Source organism: Panthera uncia, assembly GCF_023721935.1.
Source record: "Panthera uncia isolate 11264 chromosome A1 unlocalized genomic scaffold, Puncia_PCG_1.0 HiC_scaffold_17, whole genome shotgun sequence".
Classification (NCBI taxonomy): domain Eukaryota; kingdom Metazoa; phylum Chordata; class Mammalia; order Carnivora; family Felidae; genus Panthera; species Panthera uncia.
Genome location: NW_026057577.1, coordinates 118,579,193 through 118,598,251, shown reverse-complemented (window position 1 = coordinate 118,598,251; position 19,059 = coordinate 118,579,193). Strand labels below are relative to the sequence as shown.

The following is a 19,059-nucleotide window of genomic DNA, read 5'->3' as shown; positions in this document are numbered from 1 at the left end:
ATGGTAAAATGATCCGCCAGGGAAAACCCTTACTTTAGATGGTAGATGTTGATCTCATAAAAGAGTCTTTTTCAACTTCTGAGACCAGTGCTCACTCTTTTGAAAACATGTATTAGAAGTGAATTCCCATTTTTGTTCAGTGGGCTTATGTTTCAGACTGGTGGGGATGCCACAGGTTACAGTAGAGCTGCTTTACTAGCAGAGGTACTTATGACATGCGCAAGATGAAGTGTGCTGCCACAATATGGAAAAGGCTAGGAAAGATGAACCGAAGCAGCATTCAGAAGTTGTAGTAGATATAGAGTCTGGGATGGAAGGAATCGTTCAGTAGATACAACCTTAAAGTAGAAAGTGATTTTTGCACTTGTTTGACTTTTGTGATAATAGCTTCCCAAGTGCTAGCTATAGTGCTATTTAGTTTAGGTGCATTTTCTGAGGTTTAAAGCAATCCTTTGAAGTAAGTGGTATTATTTCCAATTTATACATCAGGGAACAGGCTCCAAATGGTTACTTGCTCAGTGTTGCCCAGCTAGGAAGGGATTCACTTTGTGTATTAATTACCATGCTTTTGTCTTTTGATATGACATTACTTACCCCTCCCCACCATCCAAAACTGTAGGAAATATTTGTCTACATAAATACAGAACTTTAGCTTTTCCAGTGTTCTTGAGCTTTGGTTTTGTATCTTCTTCACTGTGTGTGTGTGTGTGTGTGTGTGTGTGTGTGTGTGTATGTATATATATATTTGTTATGAACGAGTTGCCTAGAAACACTGTTCCCTTGGGAAAATTTGGTGCCCTGGGGAGTAAAGAAAATGTGAAAACTTAAGCATATTCCTTTTGGGGGGGTGGCTTTACATTCCAGTTTAGCATTCTGGCTGATACATCCATAGATAATCTTTTCATTATCTGTGATGGACAGCCACAGGCATAATGGAAATCCACGAAGCTTACTAAAGTGAGAATCTAGCTGCCTATACGGTATTAGTTTCTGTTACAGGGCAAGATTTCATCCATTTATTTACCTGAGGTACTTTGTGACGCCAGGCAGGTTACTTTACCTTAGTTGCATAGACAGCTTGCCTTGAGGCAGGGCTGAGAGGAATAAAATTTTCATCTGAAAATTCCTCATTTCTTTATAGGCTTGTCACAATTACTTGAAATAACATGTGCAGAGCGCTGAGCATAGTGTTTGGTACATTGTCAAAGTTTAATAAATTGGGACTGTTTGTCAGAATTAATACTTGTTATGTGTTATGTACTGTACTGGACCCAGGAAGTGAAAAATTGATGAATGAGACAGACTTTAAAGAATTTGCAGATTTAATCACAGATGAGCAACAGATGCAGAAAAGAGAGCAAAGAGTGTTGCAGAGACTTTTATTGTGGAATGGTGTCGCCGAGGAGGGAGGACGAGTGGTTTAGTCTACCTTGGTGAGATAAAGATTTCAAAGAGGAGCTGACTTCTGCTTTTTAAGCAAATAAGTGGCCCAGTCTAGAATATGCATTGCTTTTGGAACAAGGAATATACCTGGAGAAGTAGGGTCTTTTCTTCTGGAGACTAATCACCTTGAGATTCTCTTGTACTTCTTAGTACCTCTGACCTGCTGCCTTCATTATAGGATAGCACATACAAGCCTTCAGTACTTAACATGACAAATGAGAAAGTGTAAGAACATTTTCTGTTTTTGTTATTTGCCAGGTTCAGGTTTAAAGAATCAGTTTGGCTCAGTGTGTTTTTGTTTTTCTTTTGGTGTTTTTTTTTATTATTAAAAAATTGTTTTTAATGTTTTCATCTTTGAGAGAGAGCACATGCACACGCGCATGTGAGCAGGGGAAGGGCAGAGAGAAAAGGAGAGAGAGAATCTCAAGCAGGCTCCACACTGTCAGTGAGGAGCCTGAAGTGGGGCTCAAACTCATGGGCCACAAGATCATGACCCAAGCTGAAATCAAGAGTTGGACGCTTAACTGAGCCACCCAGGAACCCCTTGGCTTAGTGTTTTCTTTCTTTCTTTTTTTTTTATTTCTTTTTTTTTAACATTTATTTATTATTGAGAGACAGAGACAGAGCATGAGCATGGGAGGGGCAGAGAGAGGAGACACAGAATCCGAAGCAGGCTCCAGGCTCTGAGCTGTCAGCACAGAACCCAAAGTGGGGCTTGAACTCACAAACTGCGAGATCATGACCTGAGACGAAGTTGGACACTCAACTGACTGACCCACCCATGCACCCCTTGGCTCAATGTTTTCTTAAGCCCTTAACTTCAGGATCACTGTACAATCTGTCTAGGTCACTTGGCTATAAAGAAAGCCCTGGACATGTCATTAGACAACCTGCCTTGTAGTCCTGGCTTCACTGTTTTGTCGTTATATAACCTTGGACATGTTGGCTTTTCTTTTTCTTATCTGTGAGATATGTCAAGTAAGTTTTCACTATGTCACGGACGTTTTAATGTTATGACATTCTGTGCTGTTAAAATCCTCTGGAGAATGCTGCTGTTGTTGTTTTGATTTGGTTTTGTTTTTAGCAGGCAGTCAGCCTGGTTTAGGTTCAGTCTGGGCTTATGTGGGCTGTGGATGCAATGCCAGTTTATTTTTCAAAACCTTTGTTGTGCTGCTCGGGTGCCAGGTGTGCCAGCCTGGGTCCACATCATACATAGTGCAGGTCTTAGACCCTTTACTGTGTTGCCTCAGGTCAGTTCCACATGTGTAGCTCAGTGGCTAGTGCTAGGCTGCATTCACAAGGACCTTTCTCTAGCTCCCTCTTCTGACTTCAGTACTTTAGCTCCTCGGGGCAACTTTTCCTGATCCTCTGGCTGGAAAACTGGGATTTTTAGCTTCCCTGTGCTGACATAGACTTCCCATAGTGGGATCCATTTTCTAGACAAAGTAATGAGAGGGGGGGAAAAAAATTCTCTCCATGTTCTTGGAGATCATTGCTAGTTTTCTGTTAGAAAGAAGAACCTTTTCTAAGAATTAGTGTCTGCTTGGCGGCCACCAGCCACAGGTGTGCAGCATCAGAACTGGGACTTGCCTTGAGGCAGGGCTGAGAGGAATAAATCCAAGTATCTCCCCCCCCCCCCCCCAACACACATGTACTCTCTGTTCCCTTTCCTGATTCTCTAGCCAGAGTTTTCTTCTGTACCTGCTACACAGTTACAGGATTTGGGCTGTCTTCAAGTGTAAGCTGGGATATGTGAGAGGAAAAATAAAAACCAGGAAACTCACTGCTGCTCTTTTGAGTTTTGATTTCTGTCCTCAGCCTGCTTGTTTCTATTTATGTTTCAGAGTCCTTATGTATTTGCTTTATGTATTCTGCCCAGGATTTTTAATTGTAATCAGTGGACAAGATAGGGTGGAGTGTGCTTTCTCCATCTTAGTTATAATTTTAACCTCCCTCCGTAAAATATGAATAATGACCTCTATATGTCTAGAATGCTGCCCTGTTTTGCTTCTTCCTAAGGGAAAAAAAGAAGATTCAGGCTAAGGTGTTCATATTAACAGTTTCCTTAGATAACTCAGAAAGACTATATTCTCTTGCCCACTTCTGTTACGAAAGGAGCAAGGGATTAGTGAAGTCGACTGAGATTTGGAAGTTATCAAAGTAGTCCTGATAGAGAACCAAGTGTTTTCGCAGCTGTGCATCATCTGTCACCACATCACTTCCCTGGGCACATGTTAGCCGTTTGGTCCATGTTAGCTAATTAGGTCAGTAGTTTATTCCTAGGACTAGTGCTGGACTGGCGACTTAAGCACCTAAGGTGCTTATAAAAAAAAAAAAAAAAGTTTCCTATCCTGGTTTTGATTCTAAGGATCGGAGACCCATGCTTTAAGTCTGCAATGATTCTAATTAACCAAAATTGGGAACTAAGTCTGTAATTCCTTATTCAAATCCTTGGAGGCCAGATGTTTCTTGAAATTACAAATTTTCTAAAGATAATGCAGTCTGTGTAGTACATTATACTCCCAGTGGGGTCTAGGGGGTGACATTCTATAACGAAATAATACTTCAGCAGAGTAGCATATTAATATTTACTCTAAGTGGGATAAAGACTATAAATAGCCTAATGTCCATTCAGATCAAATATTGCTGCCAAATTAATGGGAAAACTTCTGGTCTTAAGAGATCTGGGGGACTTTGGAATTGTGAATAAGAGATTGTGGGCCTGTAGTGAATTAAGCTGTGGATATTCAAACTCTTCCAAGCAGGAGTGTTTCCTGCCATCATCTTATTTAAAAATCTTATGTTGGGGGCGCCTGGGTGGCTCAGTTGGTTAAGCATCTGACTTCAGCTCAGGTCATGATGTCACGGTTTGTGAGTTTGAGCCCTGCGTTGGACTCTGTGCTGACAGCTCAGAGCCTGAAGCCTGCTTCAGATTCTTTGTCTCCCTCTCTCTCTGCCTCTGCTCTCTCTCCCAAAAATAAATAAACATTATTTAAAAAAAAATCTTATGTTGGGCTTAAGAGTCGAGCCATCTGTGTTTGATTCTAGTTTAATCTTTTCAGTAACTTGCCAAAGTCACAGTTATTAACTTCTGTGTGCCTCAGTTTTCCTGTCTGTGAAATGGGATTATTATAGTAAGTTCTCCATAGGATTGATATGAGGATGGAGTTAATACTTGTGACGTGTTTAGAGTCATGCCTGGTATTTGTAGTATTATATGTGTCATTCCATTTCGAGAAAAATACACATTTAAAAAAGTTTTTTTAATGTTTATTTTTGAGAAGGGGAGGGACAGAGAGAGTGGGAGACACAGAATCCAAAGCAGGTTCCAGGCTCTGACCTGTCAGCACATAGCCCAGCGTGAGGCTCAAACTCATGAACGGTGAGATCGTATCCTGAGCTGAGATCAAGAGTCAGACACTTAAATGACTGAGCTACCCAGGCACCCCAACAAAGGTGTTTTGTTATACTTTTAAACATTTGATCAAAACTCCTTAAATTTAGTTATCTGTACCTCAGGCTACTCTCATATAATAATGAATACCATGGTGAAAAGACAACAGGAAAACAGAGATTTAGGGGAGATCCAAATAAAAGCAACCTGAAAAGAATCCAGTCATTTTTAGATTGCTTATTCAGGTATATAAAGTGCATAGGAAGAAAATAAAAGTATTTTTGTATTTGCAGTTATGCAAATTGTGTGCAGTTTAGACTTGGGCATTTCTTAGTGTAAAAATTCAGTGTTGAAAGTAGCTTTCTCTTGGAGGGCCTGGTTGGCTCAGTCGGTTGAGCATGTGACTTTTGATCTTGGGGTTATAGGTTCAACCCCCCACTTTGAGTGTAGAGATTACTTAAAATCCTTAAATAAAAGTGGTTTTCTATTTGTTTCTTTCAATAGATTTTTGTTGTCTTGCATTAGCAGACTGAAACAATAATATATAGCATTGAAGAGAACAAAGAAATAGAGTATCCTTTTGGGCCAAAATCTAACCATAAAACTTGTAAAGAAAAGTTGGAATCATGGAAATTTAATTTTGGAAGTGACTTTAGCCCTTATTCACTCCTACTTTGTGTGTCTGCATTTTAGGGAGCATTGTTTTAGATACTGGGAGGTGAGTGTACAGAGACAAAAATCATTTCCCTCGTGTAACTTAGAGTCCAGAGATGCCCATGGGTTTTAATTACCAGAACAGGTACAGAGTTCAGCCTGGGGGAAGTATTAGAAAGTTTCATTAAGGGTGTGGCATTAGAATTGGGCCTTCAAGGGCGATAGGACTTATACAGATACAAACTGAGCATTCATTAAGGAAGGTGAGTGTTAAGGCAAGGAAACTTTTAGAAGTGAAGGGTTTGTTTAAAGATCAGTATATAGTATGGGATTGATACAGTTTAAAATTTGGAAGGGAAAATAGTGGTAAATAGGAAAATAACGTGAAGTACCTTGAAATAAAGGCAGACTGGTTTGGAACTTTTTTGCTGAGCTGTGGAAGGCCCTTGAAAATTTGGAGCTGAGTTGATGTAGTGATCCCTGGCAAGAAACATAGCATGTCTGACATGTAATAGTTAGCCAATTCATGTATTTAAGTGATAGATTTTACTATTTACTATTCATAAGAGTATTAGGAAACCTTTGGGAAAGATCTTAAAGTAGTTTGGTAGGAACTTTGGCTATAGTATTACTGTACTGTTAATGAGAATTCCATCAGGAATTAATTTTCTGAAATTCAGATACTAATCAGGTTTTGAACACTGAGCTTTTTTTTTTTCTTTACTAAATGTTAGAAGTTTTGAATCAATGGGCAAACATGCTAATGCACATCTTTTTTTTACAGGTGTTAGTAAAATGGCCTTCCGTCATTTAATTGAGTTCACATACACAGCAAAATTAATGATACAAGGAGAAGAAGAAGCCAATGATGTATGGAAAGCAGCAGAGTTTCTACAAATGCTAGAAGCTATCAAAGCCCTTGAAGTCAGGTAATTACTTATTTTCTTAGTGATGCACAGATAGTTCTGTTCAGTCATGTACATCCTATTAGTCAAGAATTTATTGTATGTGTTATGCCATAAAGGATTGACATTTTGAAATTAAGAATATTTAAGGATCTATAAAATTCTGGATACTGATTGCTCTTTCTCTCACACTTGATTTCTTGTCCTTCTGTAAAAACTGCTAAGGGTAATTAAAGTAGCATCTTTTGTATCTAATAAAATCGGGAAGACTAGGCAGCTTTTAAGGAGTTGTTTTGTTGGGTTTGAGTTGTTAATTGTACCAAGCTTTATTCTAAAAAGAATTTGGCTTACAAAGATTAACATAGTCCTGTTTAAAAATAGTGAGGAAATGGATGAAGATAAATAGGCCACATGAGGTGATAATCAGTAAAGTTAGAAATACAGTAGCCAATATGCATGGCATTCAAGTCTATACACTTGCTAGGTGGGCTAAATCTAGCTCTGAATTCTGAAGCACCTAATGGGAAGAAAAAGGAAAGAAAAACCTTAAGCTACATTATTCATGGCTATGAGAACAAATCAGTTGCTTCGGAGCCATTCCTGGCATTAAGACACAAAATTTCTCAGAGAAAGTATTAAAACATTAAATGACATAACAAAGACTCAACATCTTGCATAACAAACAGTGGCAATATAACATAGTGACCAGGGTGCCTGAGTGGCTTAGGCGGTTATGCATCCGACTCTTGATACTGGTCAGGTTGTGATCTCGCATTTGTGAGATCAAACCCCTCTTGGGACTCCGTGCTGAGCGTGGAATCTGCTTAGGATGTTCTCTGCCCCACCCCTGCTCATGCACATGTGTACACACAGTCTCTTTTTAAAATAAAGATAATACATATGTTAACAAAATAAAAATAAATACAGTGACTGAGAGCAAGAGTTCTGGAGTCAGGCTGCCTGGGTAATAGCTTAGCTCTCTACCATGTAATGAAGTTACTCAACTTCTCAGCACCTCAGTTTCCTCATCTGTCAAAGGGGGTAACAGTGGTACTTTCTACACAGGATTATTTGTGGGCATTAAATGAATTAATGCACGTAAAGTGCTCAGCATGGTGTCTGGTATAAAGTACTCCGAATGTGAACTGGCATTGTTATTAATATCTCCCGGCTGTGTTTCTTGTGATGTCATTGGTGTAACAACACTAAAGTGCAGTTTGGTAAAATCCATTTGCACGTGGGGCAAAATAATTTAGTCCAACTCACTGGTATGGTTTAGTCAAAAGATGCAAATTAGAATAATTCTAAGAAATAATTGAATTATAATTATCCATAAGTACCATTTCTCCTAATGAACTTGTAATTAGTTTGATGACAGAATTCAAGATTAAACCACGAGCTTGGTATGTATGTATTCTCTAATGCCTAGTGCCTGGCACATAGTATGTGTGTGCACATTTGTGAATGGATGGGTGGGTGCATACCAGTTAAAACCAGGTCAACACTCCTGCAGAGAGAGCTGAGACCTGGGTAGCAAAATAGAGGTATGTTGAAGATAGTACCTGATGTCATACCTTTTCAGAATGAAAGTAGAAAGGGAATATAATACGGATAGGGCAACATCAGATGTGGTTAAATCCTGGCTGAGAATCTACTGAAAAAGTGTTCTATCTGTGTAGTTCTCCTTGCTGCTCGTACTAGTAAGTTAGTATCCAGCTGTGGGGAAAGTCCTTGGCAGCAGAACAGTGGAACACATTCTGACAGCCTAGGTTGGATTCGGGAGAGTTAGGACTTGAGTTCATTGTGTATAGTCACTGTGAGATGAAGGTGAGAACAACTGGGCATGGCTCTTTTCCCAGGCCTATTTAGAAACTTTGGGAAGATTTATTATTATAAGAGTGGGATCTTTATAGTAATTACAACCATCAGTGAATGCTTTTCAATGTAAATACAATAACATACTGAATTGTTTCTTGAAGCAGTTAGGCATGCAGCGTCCTCTGAAGAGTTCTTTAAAGACAAGAAGACAGCAAGCAGCATTACATGTTGGCTGTTAACGATAATGCAATTAAGGAATAAAAATTAATTTAGTTGTAGTTAAATTGACTGGTTAAGGCAATTCTATACTGAGAAGATTATTGTATAATTGTTTTGTGGATACAGAAGGTGAAATAAGTGCTCTTCTCACTTTCGCATTATGCAAGTATTTTTGGCATACGGTGTCAACTTTCTGAATGACACTGAGGAAAAATATTAGGGACTTATTTTGCTTTGCTAGAATTGCATTATTGTGTATTTAAAGCTATGTATGAGAAGCTTCCTGATACTTGTTAGGGAGCAGCAGTTGCCTTATAGATTTTTCCTCGCCAGCCTATTGAAGTATAATTTACATGTCAAACAGTTCACCCAGTTAGGATAGAGTTTGAATTTTGGCGTTTGTATACAGTGGTGTAATCACCACCATAATCAAGACATAGGAACGTTCCCATCATTCTGAGTTTCTCATGACTCTCTAGTCAGCCCTAATCCCCAGCTTCAGTTATCCACTGCTTTGATTTTTATCACTGTAGTTTTATCTGGGATGTCATATAAATGGATTCCTACAGTGTAGTTTCTGGTTGACTTTTTTCACTTAGCATTATGTTTTAGAGATTTGTCAGTGTTGTCGTGGGTATTACTATTTCATTACCTTTTATTGTTGAGTAGTGTTCCCTAGTATGGCTATACCACCTGTTGATGGACATTTAGGGTTCCACCTTTTACAAATAAAGTGGCTATGCTTTCATTTCTCAGTAAATACCTAGGAGTGGAATAGCTGGGTTGTATGATAGATGTTTTTAATTTTTTTTAAGAAACCGCTAAACTGCTTTCCAAATTGCTGTGCCATTTTGTATTCCAAATTGAAGTGTGTGAGTTCCTGTTGCTCCACAGCCCTGCTGATACTTGATATGATCAGGCCTTTTCATTTTAGCTGTGCTGATGTAGGTGTGTAGTGGTTTTAGTTGGCATTTCCCTTATGACTAATGATGAACATTACTTCATGTGCTTTTTTGCCATGTGCTTATCTTCTTTGGCAAGGTGTCTGTTCAGATCTTTTGCCCATTTTTAAATTGGGTTTATTATCAAGAACTGTGAAGGGTCTGGGATTTTATCCTGTTTGCAAACTAATAAATTGTCCTGCCACTGTTTTTTGAATGCTGGCAGAAGACAGGAGACTCCTGAGTCAGAGAAAAAAGGACTTCATTTCTCTCACAGCATAAGGAGCAGCATGAACTCTCACGTTCACATCAATTTTTCTTATCCTCCTTAGCCCACATGCAAGTCCCATGGGGGTGAGACAGGGTGGCCTAGGTGTGTGCTGTACTCACAGTGGTTTGCATCACATTTGAGGAACACTGAGCTGTAGGAAACCCAAATCTTTTATAATGAGCTATAGATGCACCTGTCCCCCACTTGGGGGAAGACCAGTTCTCTCTTCTAAGGCTATTTGCTATACAGGCAGCATTGAAAAGATCCAGAACAAAAGGCTATCAGTGTCTGTTTACAAGACATGCAGAAACATGAGGGATCCATAACTATCTTCCAACAATATCCTTGTTTCTATATTATTTTAGCTTCTGGTAAATTGTTCCATGAGTACACTACTCTGTGGCCACTCTGATTAATCTGACCAATAGGGACTGGGTCCTAATCCATTGAATTTTTTTCACACTGGATTTAATGAAGGCAACTATAAACAGAACTTGAAGCAGCAGGATGTGGCCACCCTGCACCACTGAGCTTACCCATCCACCCATTTTCTTAAGGTCCTAGACTCAGCCAGCTGAACAAATTCCTAGAAAGCCAGGTAGCTTTATTCTTTAGCCCTAAGTGGAAAGTGACCTTTTTCACTTAGCCCTAAGCATTAATCCAAGTATAGCAAGATCTTTTAGCACTTGCACAGTCCCTCATTGGCTCACAGGGAGGAGGTCTAGGGCAAGTGTATCCATAATAACCCTGGCCAGTGATTTGAAGCTGACATGAATGCCTTCCAGGGCCCAAGTGGTGTCCTTGATTACATAGGCTTACGTCAGGCACAGATTTTGTGCCACCTTTTTATTTAGATGATTCGCATTGTTGGGAAAACTATGCATGGAGCACACATAAATAACAAGTCAGTTATTCCTCCAGGAAGCTCCCCCAAATAACCAAAAGTTGCCTCGTTTTGGGGAGATCTCTGCAGTCATCTGAGAACTAAACTGATCTACTGGTGGTGTTTTGTTTAAACAGGATGATGATCTCTTCTACCCACTCCTGAAGTGCAGGTCATCATACTTTAGAGAGGGAAAGAAGTTAGTACCTGGCTTGCACATGAGAAGTATGGTCCTAAGGGATTATAGGTAGGTTGGAAAGAAAGTGGTGTTTATAGTTGTTTGTGCCCAGTAGGACCTTCATCAGTCAGGGGCACAGGCCTCAAATGTGGCTTTACCCTTTCCCTGATTGAATCTGGTCTAAAGGTTTTTAGAAGGGTCTAAAGGTGGTCAACACCTGAATTAATTACCTGAGTGGTAATTAATTATCCATCTCACAAACTGAGCCTCAGCTTTGGGAATGGTAGTGGGGCAAATACTTGTTTTTGCATGGAACATGCAGGAACTTGGCCATCCTCTGCTGTTTGCAGAAGACTTCTTGGTAAAGTTAAGGGAGATGATCGTCAAATCATGGTCCGAGTCATCTGGCAGGGGAGGGCAGATCTAGCAGTCAGTTTAAACGTTGGCTTGCAACAGATGGGGAGAACTGCATCAGAGCATTTTCCTACCCAAGGAAGGCTGTGGGGGCAGTTTGGAAGGATAAGAGAAGGACAAGTCTCCTCAGGTGCCAGAATTGTTGCTCTCTCTTCACCTCCACAGAATCATTGTGTTACATTCTGGTAGCTATAACCTCATTCTTTTCCAGTCATCCATTCCTCTTACCCAGACCTTTCATCCAGAAAGGTCAGGGACACAAGGTCATTTTCATAAACCGTCTAGACCCATTGTGTCTTCCACTTTGGCTCACAGGGGCAGTCTTAAGTGTACTTGGCAACCAGTATATTCAGCCAAGTGGTCATTATTTTAGGATGTAAGATGATGTCAGTTCAAAAAGAGACTCCAGATGGCTGAACTAGAATTAAGTTTGAATCTCCTAAGCCCACTTTTGACTGGGCTGTCACCTGGAAGAGATACCAACCAGGCTGTGCCAGTGTTGCCATTGTGGTGGGAAAGGTAAGGATTGTGTCTAAGAATGGTCAGGGCAGAATTCAAATGTCCAATTAGGCTTCTATAACTTTCCACCCATTTTTGTCTTGATCATTACCCAGGAAGCAGATGAGAAGAGATAATCCCTTTCTGGGGACAGCTGAGTCTGGTCATCACAAAGTGCCTTACTCAGATTTTTGGACAAAGGATGGGAGGGAAGTAGAGTTAGAAATCTTCCTGAGTCAGTGTTTGAGGAGGCTTTGCAATGCTGTCTGTATTACAAGTGTCTGTGGATGGTGGGGAGCTTAAAGGGTTCCTCAATACCTTGACTGTTAGCCAATTATTGAGTAGGTTTTGGCACAAAATTATCAGACTGCAAATGATCTAGAAAGCTAAACAAGACACAGATTAGTCTCAGGGGCCACAGTGGTGTGGCCAGAACCAACAGATCAGTCTGGAACCGCAGCACTGTGACCTTAAAAAGCGTCAACACTGGTGAGGCAGTACTGATGGCTCTAAAATGGGGTCAGAGGTCCAGTGGCCTCCTTCACGGTGAGACAAACAGGCCAGCTTTCGGTGGGTGTCACAAGTCTGGCATCCAGTGGCAACTTCCACATTAGAAACATAGGCTACTTTATGCTTAATCTGTGATGGTGGATATGTCACCATGTTCAGAATAATATTGGATCCTAGGAGTCCGTGATGGAAGTCTAGGCAGTGCAGCCTTCATCAGCCTCTTCCTTCTGGTTGGTATCTGGTTGGTAGAGAACGGGCCCTTCCCATGGGCATGAATCAGTGATCCAGATAGTTTTGATCAGCAGCTGCTATTTGTTTCCACAGTTGTGGTCCTGAAGATAGAGGTCTTTAATCTGCCACGATTTCTGTCTCTTCCAAACAGCTAGGCCACTGGCAGCAGCCCAGGAGTCAATACAGTATAACATGGTTCATTGCGGAGAATGTTGTCTAGAGCTATGAAGAAAGCTTTTGAGTTCTGCCCTCTGAGCACAGCAACCACATCCACTTTTGGTTTTGTGTAGTCGGTGCTAAAGCTGAGCATTTGCAGCAGCCCAGGGAATACCATCAGTCGTGAGTTTAGCCAAACCATTTGTGAATCAAAAACCCCATTGATCTAGTGGCTTTCTTTGGGCATCAGAGTGAGGGAGCAAGCAACCTTTTTTTTTTTTTTTTTTTTCCCATGTAGAGCGAAGAGGTCAATTGCTTTCTTGAGTATCTTACTTTGAGAAATGAGACTTATTTTGAGAAATGAGACTTAGTGGGCTTGTTTTACCTTGCTATTCGTTAAAGTCCTAGTTGACGTGCTCCCAAATGGCAGTATCAGGCTAGAGAGCCTCAAAGCCTCACTGAATCAGGCATCAGTTTCAACAAGAGCCCAACAGCACACTAATCCTTTCTTTTCAAAGGGAGTGTGCCGTGCAGATGTGTCAGGGAATTGACCAGTACAAAACTACAAGGTCTACCTTGTGGGTGGAGCCTGCCTCCCTTGGTCAGAAGCTCTACTCTGCAAAAGCGTCAGTGTCAGACTTGTAGTTCAGAGGGGTCATTAAGAGTTATAGGACCTCCGAAGTAGAGAATGTACCACAGCTTGATGGACAACTTCCAGTGCAGCCTTTTGATTAGAGCCCCACTTTAAAAGATGCTGATTTGCAGATGAGCTGATACAAAGAAGTAGGATGCCCGAGTGAGGTACATGCTGTCTCCAGTAACCCAAAAAAGTACAATAAGATGCTGATCATCATTTTTAGTAGGGAGAGGAAGGAGGTGAAGGAACAGTTTTTCTTTAACTGCTGGAGGGATTGGGTGTTGTGAATCTACTCACTTAGTCCCAAGAAACTTCACTCGGTGAATAGGCCTCTGAATTTTGTTGGGGGTTTATCAGCAACACCTACTGATGGAGGTGTGCTAACACTGAAATCAGGGCCTTTGAGAGAGACTTATAGCTTATAAGTCAACAGGACATCCGTATAGTGTAAACTTTAGGCATCACGAGATAGAGACGCTTGTGCTAAACCTTGACCAGCTGTTGGTGGCATCTGTCAGGGGAGCTTCTTCCAATAGCTCCTCTCTACCTGTGGCTCTTTTCCGTTTGGGACAGTCTATCTCTGGTACTTACAGAATAGAGCAATGTAAATACCATACCAATTCCTGCTATACATTCAGATGTCAAGGCAACACCAGTATGTAGAATCGGCTCTACCCACAGGGTTAAGACAGCCTCCCTTTCCTGTTGTGAACTTTGCCTAAACCCCTAAACCTTGAATGTAAGTGCCTCCTTTCCCTGTGATAGGATGGTTAGTTGGACACCTGAATCTAATGGAGCCATGAAAGTTTGAGTCTCTTCCATTCCTGAGTTTCCCTCAGCATACTTGGATAGATATATGGGGGTCTTCACTATACCCTTGGAAACAGGGAGACCTTGGCTCCACCCCTCATTATCTTCCTCCAAGCTGGTGAAGTCAAGGCATCAGGCGAGGGGAGGTAGAAGAGAAAGAGATATGGAGGAAGAAAGTAACTCCATGCCAGTGAGCTTTAAAGTGTGTACGTTCAGGGTGCCTGGCTGGCTCAGTCGGTTGAGTGTTGGACTCTTGATTTCAGCTCAGGTCATGGGGCCAAGCCTCACATCAGGCTCTGTGCTGAGCATGGAGCCTGCTTAGGATTCTTTCCCTCCCCAACTCACACTCTGTTTCTTAAAAAAAAAAAGTATACCTTAATCCTAGACATTGGCTGCCCTGTTGTTATAAAACATCTCTTATGTTTTTACCTGGTTTAACATAAAAGTTGGGATTTTCAGGAGGCTTGACCACAGGAATTTATATTATTTTGGATTCTTATTCCCCAGTGACTCATCTTCATGAGCATTGTAAAATCCAGTTGGCAAGAAGACTTACTAGGCAGTGCTTCATCACGGGAGTTTGTCTCCGAGAAATCTCCCCAAGAGCACCATGGCACCTTTATGGCAGCCAGGACACACTGCAGGAAAAAACCCGAGACCTTTTAGTGTCCTCTCCAAATGAATCTAAGGTAGATGTGACACTGCAGGAGAGTGAGCCCTGCCCAGGTGTTGCCATTCTTCCTTGGCAAGCATCGTGTTGCCCTTCATCTCTCATGTGGACCAGCCAAAGTTCTAATGACTCAACTTGTTTTTGTTAGTAGCAGTTGCAAATTTCCCTCTTGTCACCCTTGGTTTAGATAACTTGTCTGTAAAGGGGTGGAACCTTCTGTCTCCACCCCTGTTCCCACCTGTGGATCTTAGTTGTTTTGATGGATTGCACTTATGACAGACCACTAGGTTGGCAGAGAGGTCCTCTCCCAACACTGGGAGAGTTTGCAACAACCAGGAACCATTCGAGCAGCTGTCCTTGAACTTACTCTCTAGTATTCATCCTGCAACCACCCTCCTAGTTTTTCCTCATTAACAGATGTTTTAGTTTTCTGAGGCTGCCCTAACAAAGTACCACAAACTGGGTATAACAGAAATTTACTGTCTCACAGTTCTGGAGACTAGAAATTTTAAACCATGGTATTGGCAGGGCCATGTTCCTTCAAAAGCCTGTAGGGGAAGATCCTTCCTTGCCTGTTCTAGCTTCTGTGAGCCCCAGGTGTTCTTGGCTTGTGGCAGTATGACTGCAGTCTTTGCCCACATCTTCATTCACGTTGCTGTCTTCTGTCTCTTTGTATGGCTTTCTCGTGTGTGTGCCCAAATGAACCTCTACTTACAAGGACGGAGTTGTAGACCTCATCCTTGATTACATCTACAAAGACTGATTCCCAAATAAGGTTACATTCACAGGTATGAGGGGTCCGGACTTCAGTATATCTTTTTGAGGGACACAGTTTAACTCAAAGCAGTCAGCAACTAAATGGAAGATGACGCATTGCCCACTTGATCATGCAGTTTGGTCAACATGTTTATTGCCAGCTCCAGTGAACTTCCTCAGATCCCATTAATTGCTCTGTGAGGCATGATTCTTTGTCTTCTGGTAAACCTGCTCTTTTTCAGCATTTTGTCCTTGTTGCCAAAACCTGGCAAGAACTGTGACAGATCTGAGATTTTACCCTATTTACAAGCCAACAGTTTATCCTGCACAGTTTTCATAGATACTGATAGAGGATATGAGACTTTTAGGTTAGAAAGATTTTCTTTTTTGCACAGCAAGCAGCATGAGTTTTGTATTTGTGCCAGTTTTTCCTTCTCCCTCACAGGGGTGACATAGAGTGGCCCAGGTGAAAGCTCTGCATGTGGTTGGATTACATCACAGCCGAAGAAACTCCAGCTTAGGAAGCCCAATCTTAGATAATGGGCTGCAAGCAAACCTGACTGACGTTGCCCAAAGGGGGATATTATTATATGGACAGTAAGCACAGCTGCCCTCTGCTCTAGAGGGAGCCATACTCTGTCTTTCCAGATTGCTGGCTCTACTGCAGACATCTTTGAAGAGAGTCCAGAACAAAAGCTGTCAGTTCAGAAGATGTGCAGAAACATGAGACTCATGGATAATTGTCACCTGATAGTTATCTTCTTTGTGTTTATTGGATTGTGGCAGTTCTTTTTATACTGTCTATGTAAGACCTTTGGCAGATATACGTGTGCCCATGTTCTGGTCTGTGGTTGCCATTTGTTTGGTTTGTGGCTTGCCTTTTTGTTAACTATTTCAAAGGGCAGAAGTTTTTAATTTTGATGAAATCTCTTTTGTTAATTTTTGCTATTAAGCTTTCTGTTTTTGTGTGCTATTTAAGAAATCTTTTTTTTTTTTAATGTTTTTTTTTTTTAACATTTATTTATTTTTGAGACAGAGAGAGAGCATGAGCAGGGGAGGGTCAGAGAGAGAGAGAGACACAGAATCCGAAACAGGCTCCAGGCTCTGAGCTGTCAGCCCAGAGCCCGATGGCGGGGCTCGAACTCACGGACTGCGAGATCATGACCTGAGCCGGAGTCGGATGCCCAACCGACTGAGCCACCCAGGCGCCTCTAAGAAATCTTTTAGTAACCCAATGTTACAAAGATTTTCTCCTATTTTTTCTAGAAGTTTAATTGTTTTAGTTCTTCCATTAAAGTCTGTGATCCATTTTAATTAATTTTGGGGGGTGTGATTTGAAAGTGATGGTTGAGATTTATTTTCTCCATTTAAAGACCAGTTGTTCCAGTACCACTGTTAAAACATTCTTTCCTCCATTAAATTACCTTGGAGCCTTTTTTTCAAAAATCAGTTAACTGAATAAGTGTAGGTCTATTGATGGACTTCATTCTGTCCCACAAATCTTCACGTCTTGTCTGTCCTTTCACCAGTGTCGCATCTTAACTCACTGCAGCTCTACAGTAAGTCTTGAAATCAGGTAGTATAAGTCATCCAAGCTGGTGTTTTGCCTTTCCATATAAATTTTACTTTGAGCTTACCAGTTCTTCCCAAAAGCCTGCTAGGAATTTGATTGACCTTACAGATTTTTAAATCCATACATTATGTATTTCAGGAACAAAGAAAACTCAGCTCCACTAGAGGAAAATACCACAGGAAAAAGCGAGGCAAAAAAAAGAAAGATTGCAGAAACTTCAAATGTTATCACTGAGTCATTGCCATCTGCAGAGTCAGAACCTGTTGAGATTGAGGTGGAGATTGCCGAAGGCACAATCGAAGTGGAAGATGAAGGCATCGAAACGTTGGAGGAAGTGGCTTCTGCCAAGCAGTCCATAAAGTACATTCAGAGCACAGGTTCTTCTGATGATTCCGCCCTGGCACTGTTGGCAGATATTACCAGCAAGTACCGTCAAGGTGATAGGAAAGGGCAGATTAAGGAAGAAGATGGTTGTGCATCTGACCCCACAAGCAAACAGGTAGAAGGTATTGAAATTGTGGAACTTCAGCTGTCACATGTGAAGGACTTGTTCCATTGTGAGAAATGTAACCGTTCATTTAAATTGTTTTACCATTTTAAGGAACACATGAAATCACACTCCACTGAGAGTTTCAAGTGTGAAATATGCAATAAAAGGTATCTTCGGGAGAGCGCATGGAAACAGCACCTCAACTGTTACCACCTCGAAGAAGGTGGAGTCAGTAAGAAGCAAAGAACTGGGAAAAAAATTCACATATGTCAATACTGTGAAAAACAGTTTGACCACTTTGGACATTTTAAAGAGCATCTTCGAAAACATACAGGTAATTAGCAAATACTTTATGTTAAAAGTATATTTTTCCACATTCACTTCAGGTCTCAATGTCTAAATCCCTTTTTTTTTTTTTTTTTTTTTTTTTTTTTAATTACCACAGAAACCATCTCCTGTTTTTTCTAATATGCAGGTTGAGTTCACATTGTTTTTTTGGTATTAGTTTGTTGAAATATTGATACTTTAAAAGCAGAATCAGTATCAACTTTGGAAGTAGTTGTCACTCTTGCACCTTGCCAATTTTTATATATATATATATATATTTTTTTTTTTTTTTCCTGGTCCAGTTTTATTTTTTTATTTTTTTATTTTTTAAATACAGTCTATTGTCAAATTGGCTTACATACAACACCCAGTGCTCATCCCAAAAGGTGCTCACCTCGATGCCCATCACCCACTTTCCCCTCTTCCCCACCCCCCATCAACCCTGTTCTCTGTATTTAAGAGTCTCTTATGGTTTGCCTCCCTCCCTCTCTGTTTGTAACTATTTTTCCCCTCTTCCTTTCCCCCATGGTCTTCTGTTCAGTTTCTCGGGATCCACATGAGTGAAAACATACAATATCTGCACTCAGCAGACTGACTGCACTTAGCATAATACCCTCCAGTTCCATCCACGTTGCTGCAAATGGCCAGATTTCATTCTTTCGCATTGCCAAGTAGTATTCCATTGTATATATAAACCACATCTTCCTTATCCATTCGTCAGTTGATGGGCATTTAGGCTCTTTCCATAATTTGGCTATTGTTGAAAGTGCTGCTATAAACACTGGGGTATTGGTGCCCCTATGCATCAGCACTCCTGTATCCCTTGGGTAAATTCCTAGCAGTGCTATTGCTGGGTCATAGGGTAGATCTATTTTTAATTTTTTGAGGAACCTCCACACTGTTTTCCAGAGTGGCTGCACCAGTTTGCATTCCCACCGACAGTACAAGAGGGTTCCCGTTTCTCCACATCCTCGCCAGCATCTATAGTCTCCTGATTTGTTCATTTTAGCCACTCTGACTGGTGTGACGTGGTATCTGAGTGTGGTTTTGATTTGTATTTCCCTGATGAGTGACATTGAGCATCTTTTCATGTGCCTATTGGCCATTTGGATGTCTTCTTTGGAAAGTGTCTCTTCATGTCTTCTGCCCATTTCTTCACTGGATTATTTGTTTTACAGGGCCAATTTTTATATTTTTAAAAGAAATACATATAACACAGCTTGTGATTACTTACCAAGGATGATAAATTATGAAATCCTAATTACAGGGAAACTTCACCGT

The 19,059-nt window shown here is 40.9% G+C and overlaps 1 protein-coding gene across 8 annotated transcripts in view; it reads left to right on the top strand.

Annotated features, from left to right (window-relative positions):
• The window catches only part of ZNF131 (zinc finger protein 131), a 30,248-nt gene that overhangs the window by 2,499 nt on the left and 8,690 nt on the right, over nt 1-19,059 (top strand). For 6 of the 8 annotated variants that reach the window (XM_049648120.1, XM_049648123.1, XM_049648117.1 and 3 more), the window contains exons 4-5: nt 6,276-6,420; nt 17,100-17,785. In XM_049648120.1, coding sequence (XP_049504077.1) covers nt 6,276-6,420; nt 17,100-17,785 — 831 coding nt within the window. Of the gene's footprint in view, nt 1-6,275; nt 6,421-17,099; nt 17,786-19,059 lie in introns of those variants that run through there. The other 2 variants (XM_049648122.1, XM_049648124.1) reach the window with 2 other exon arrangements.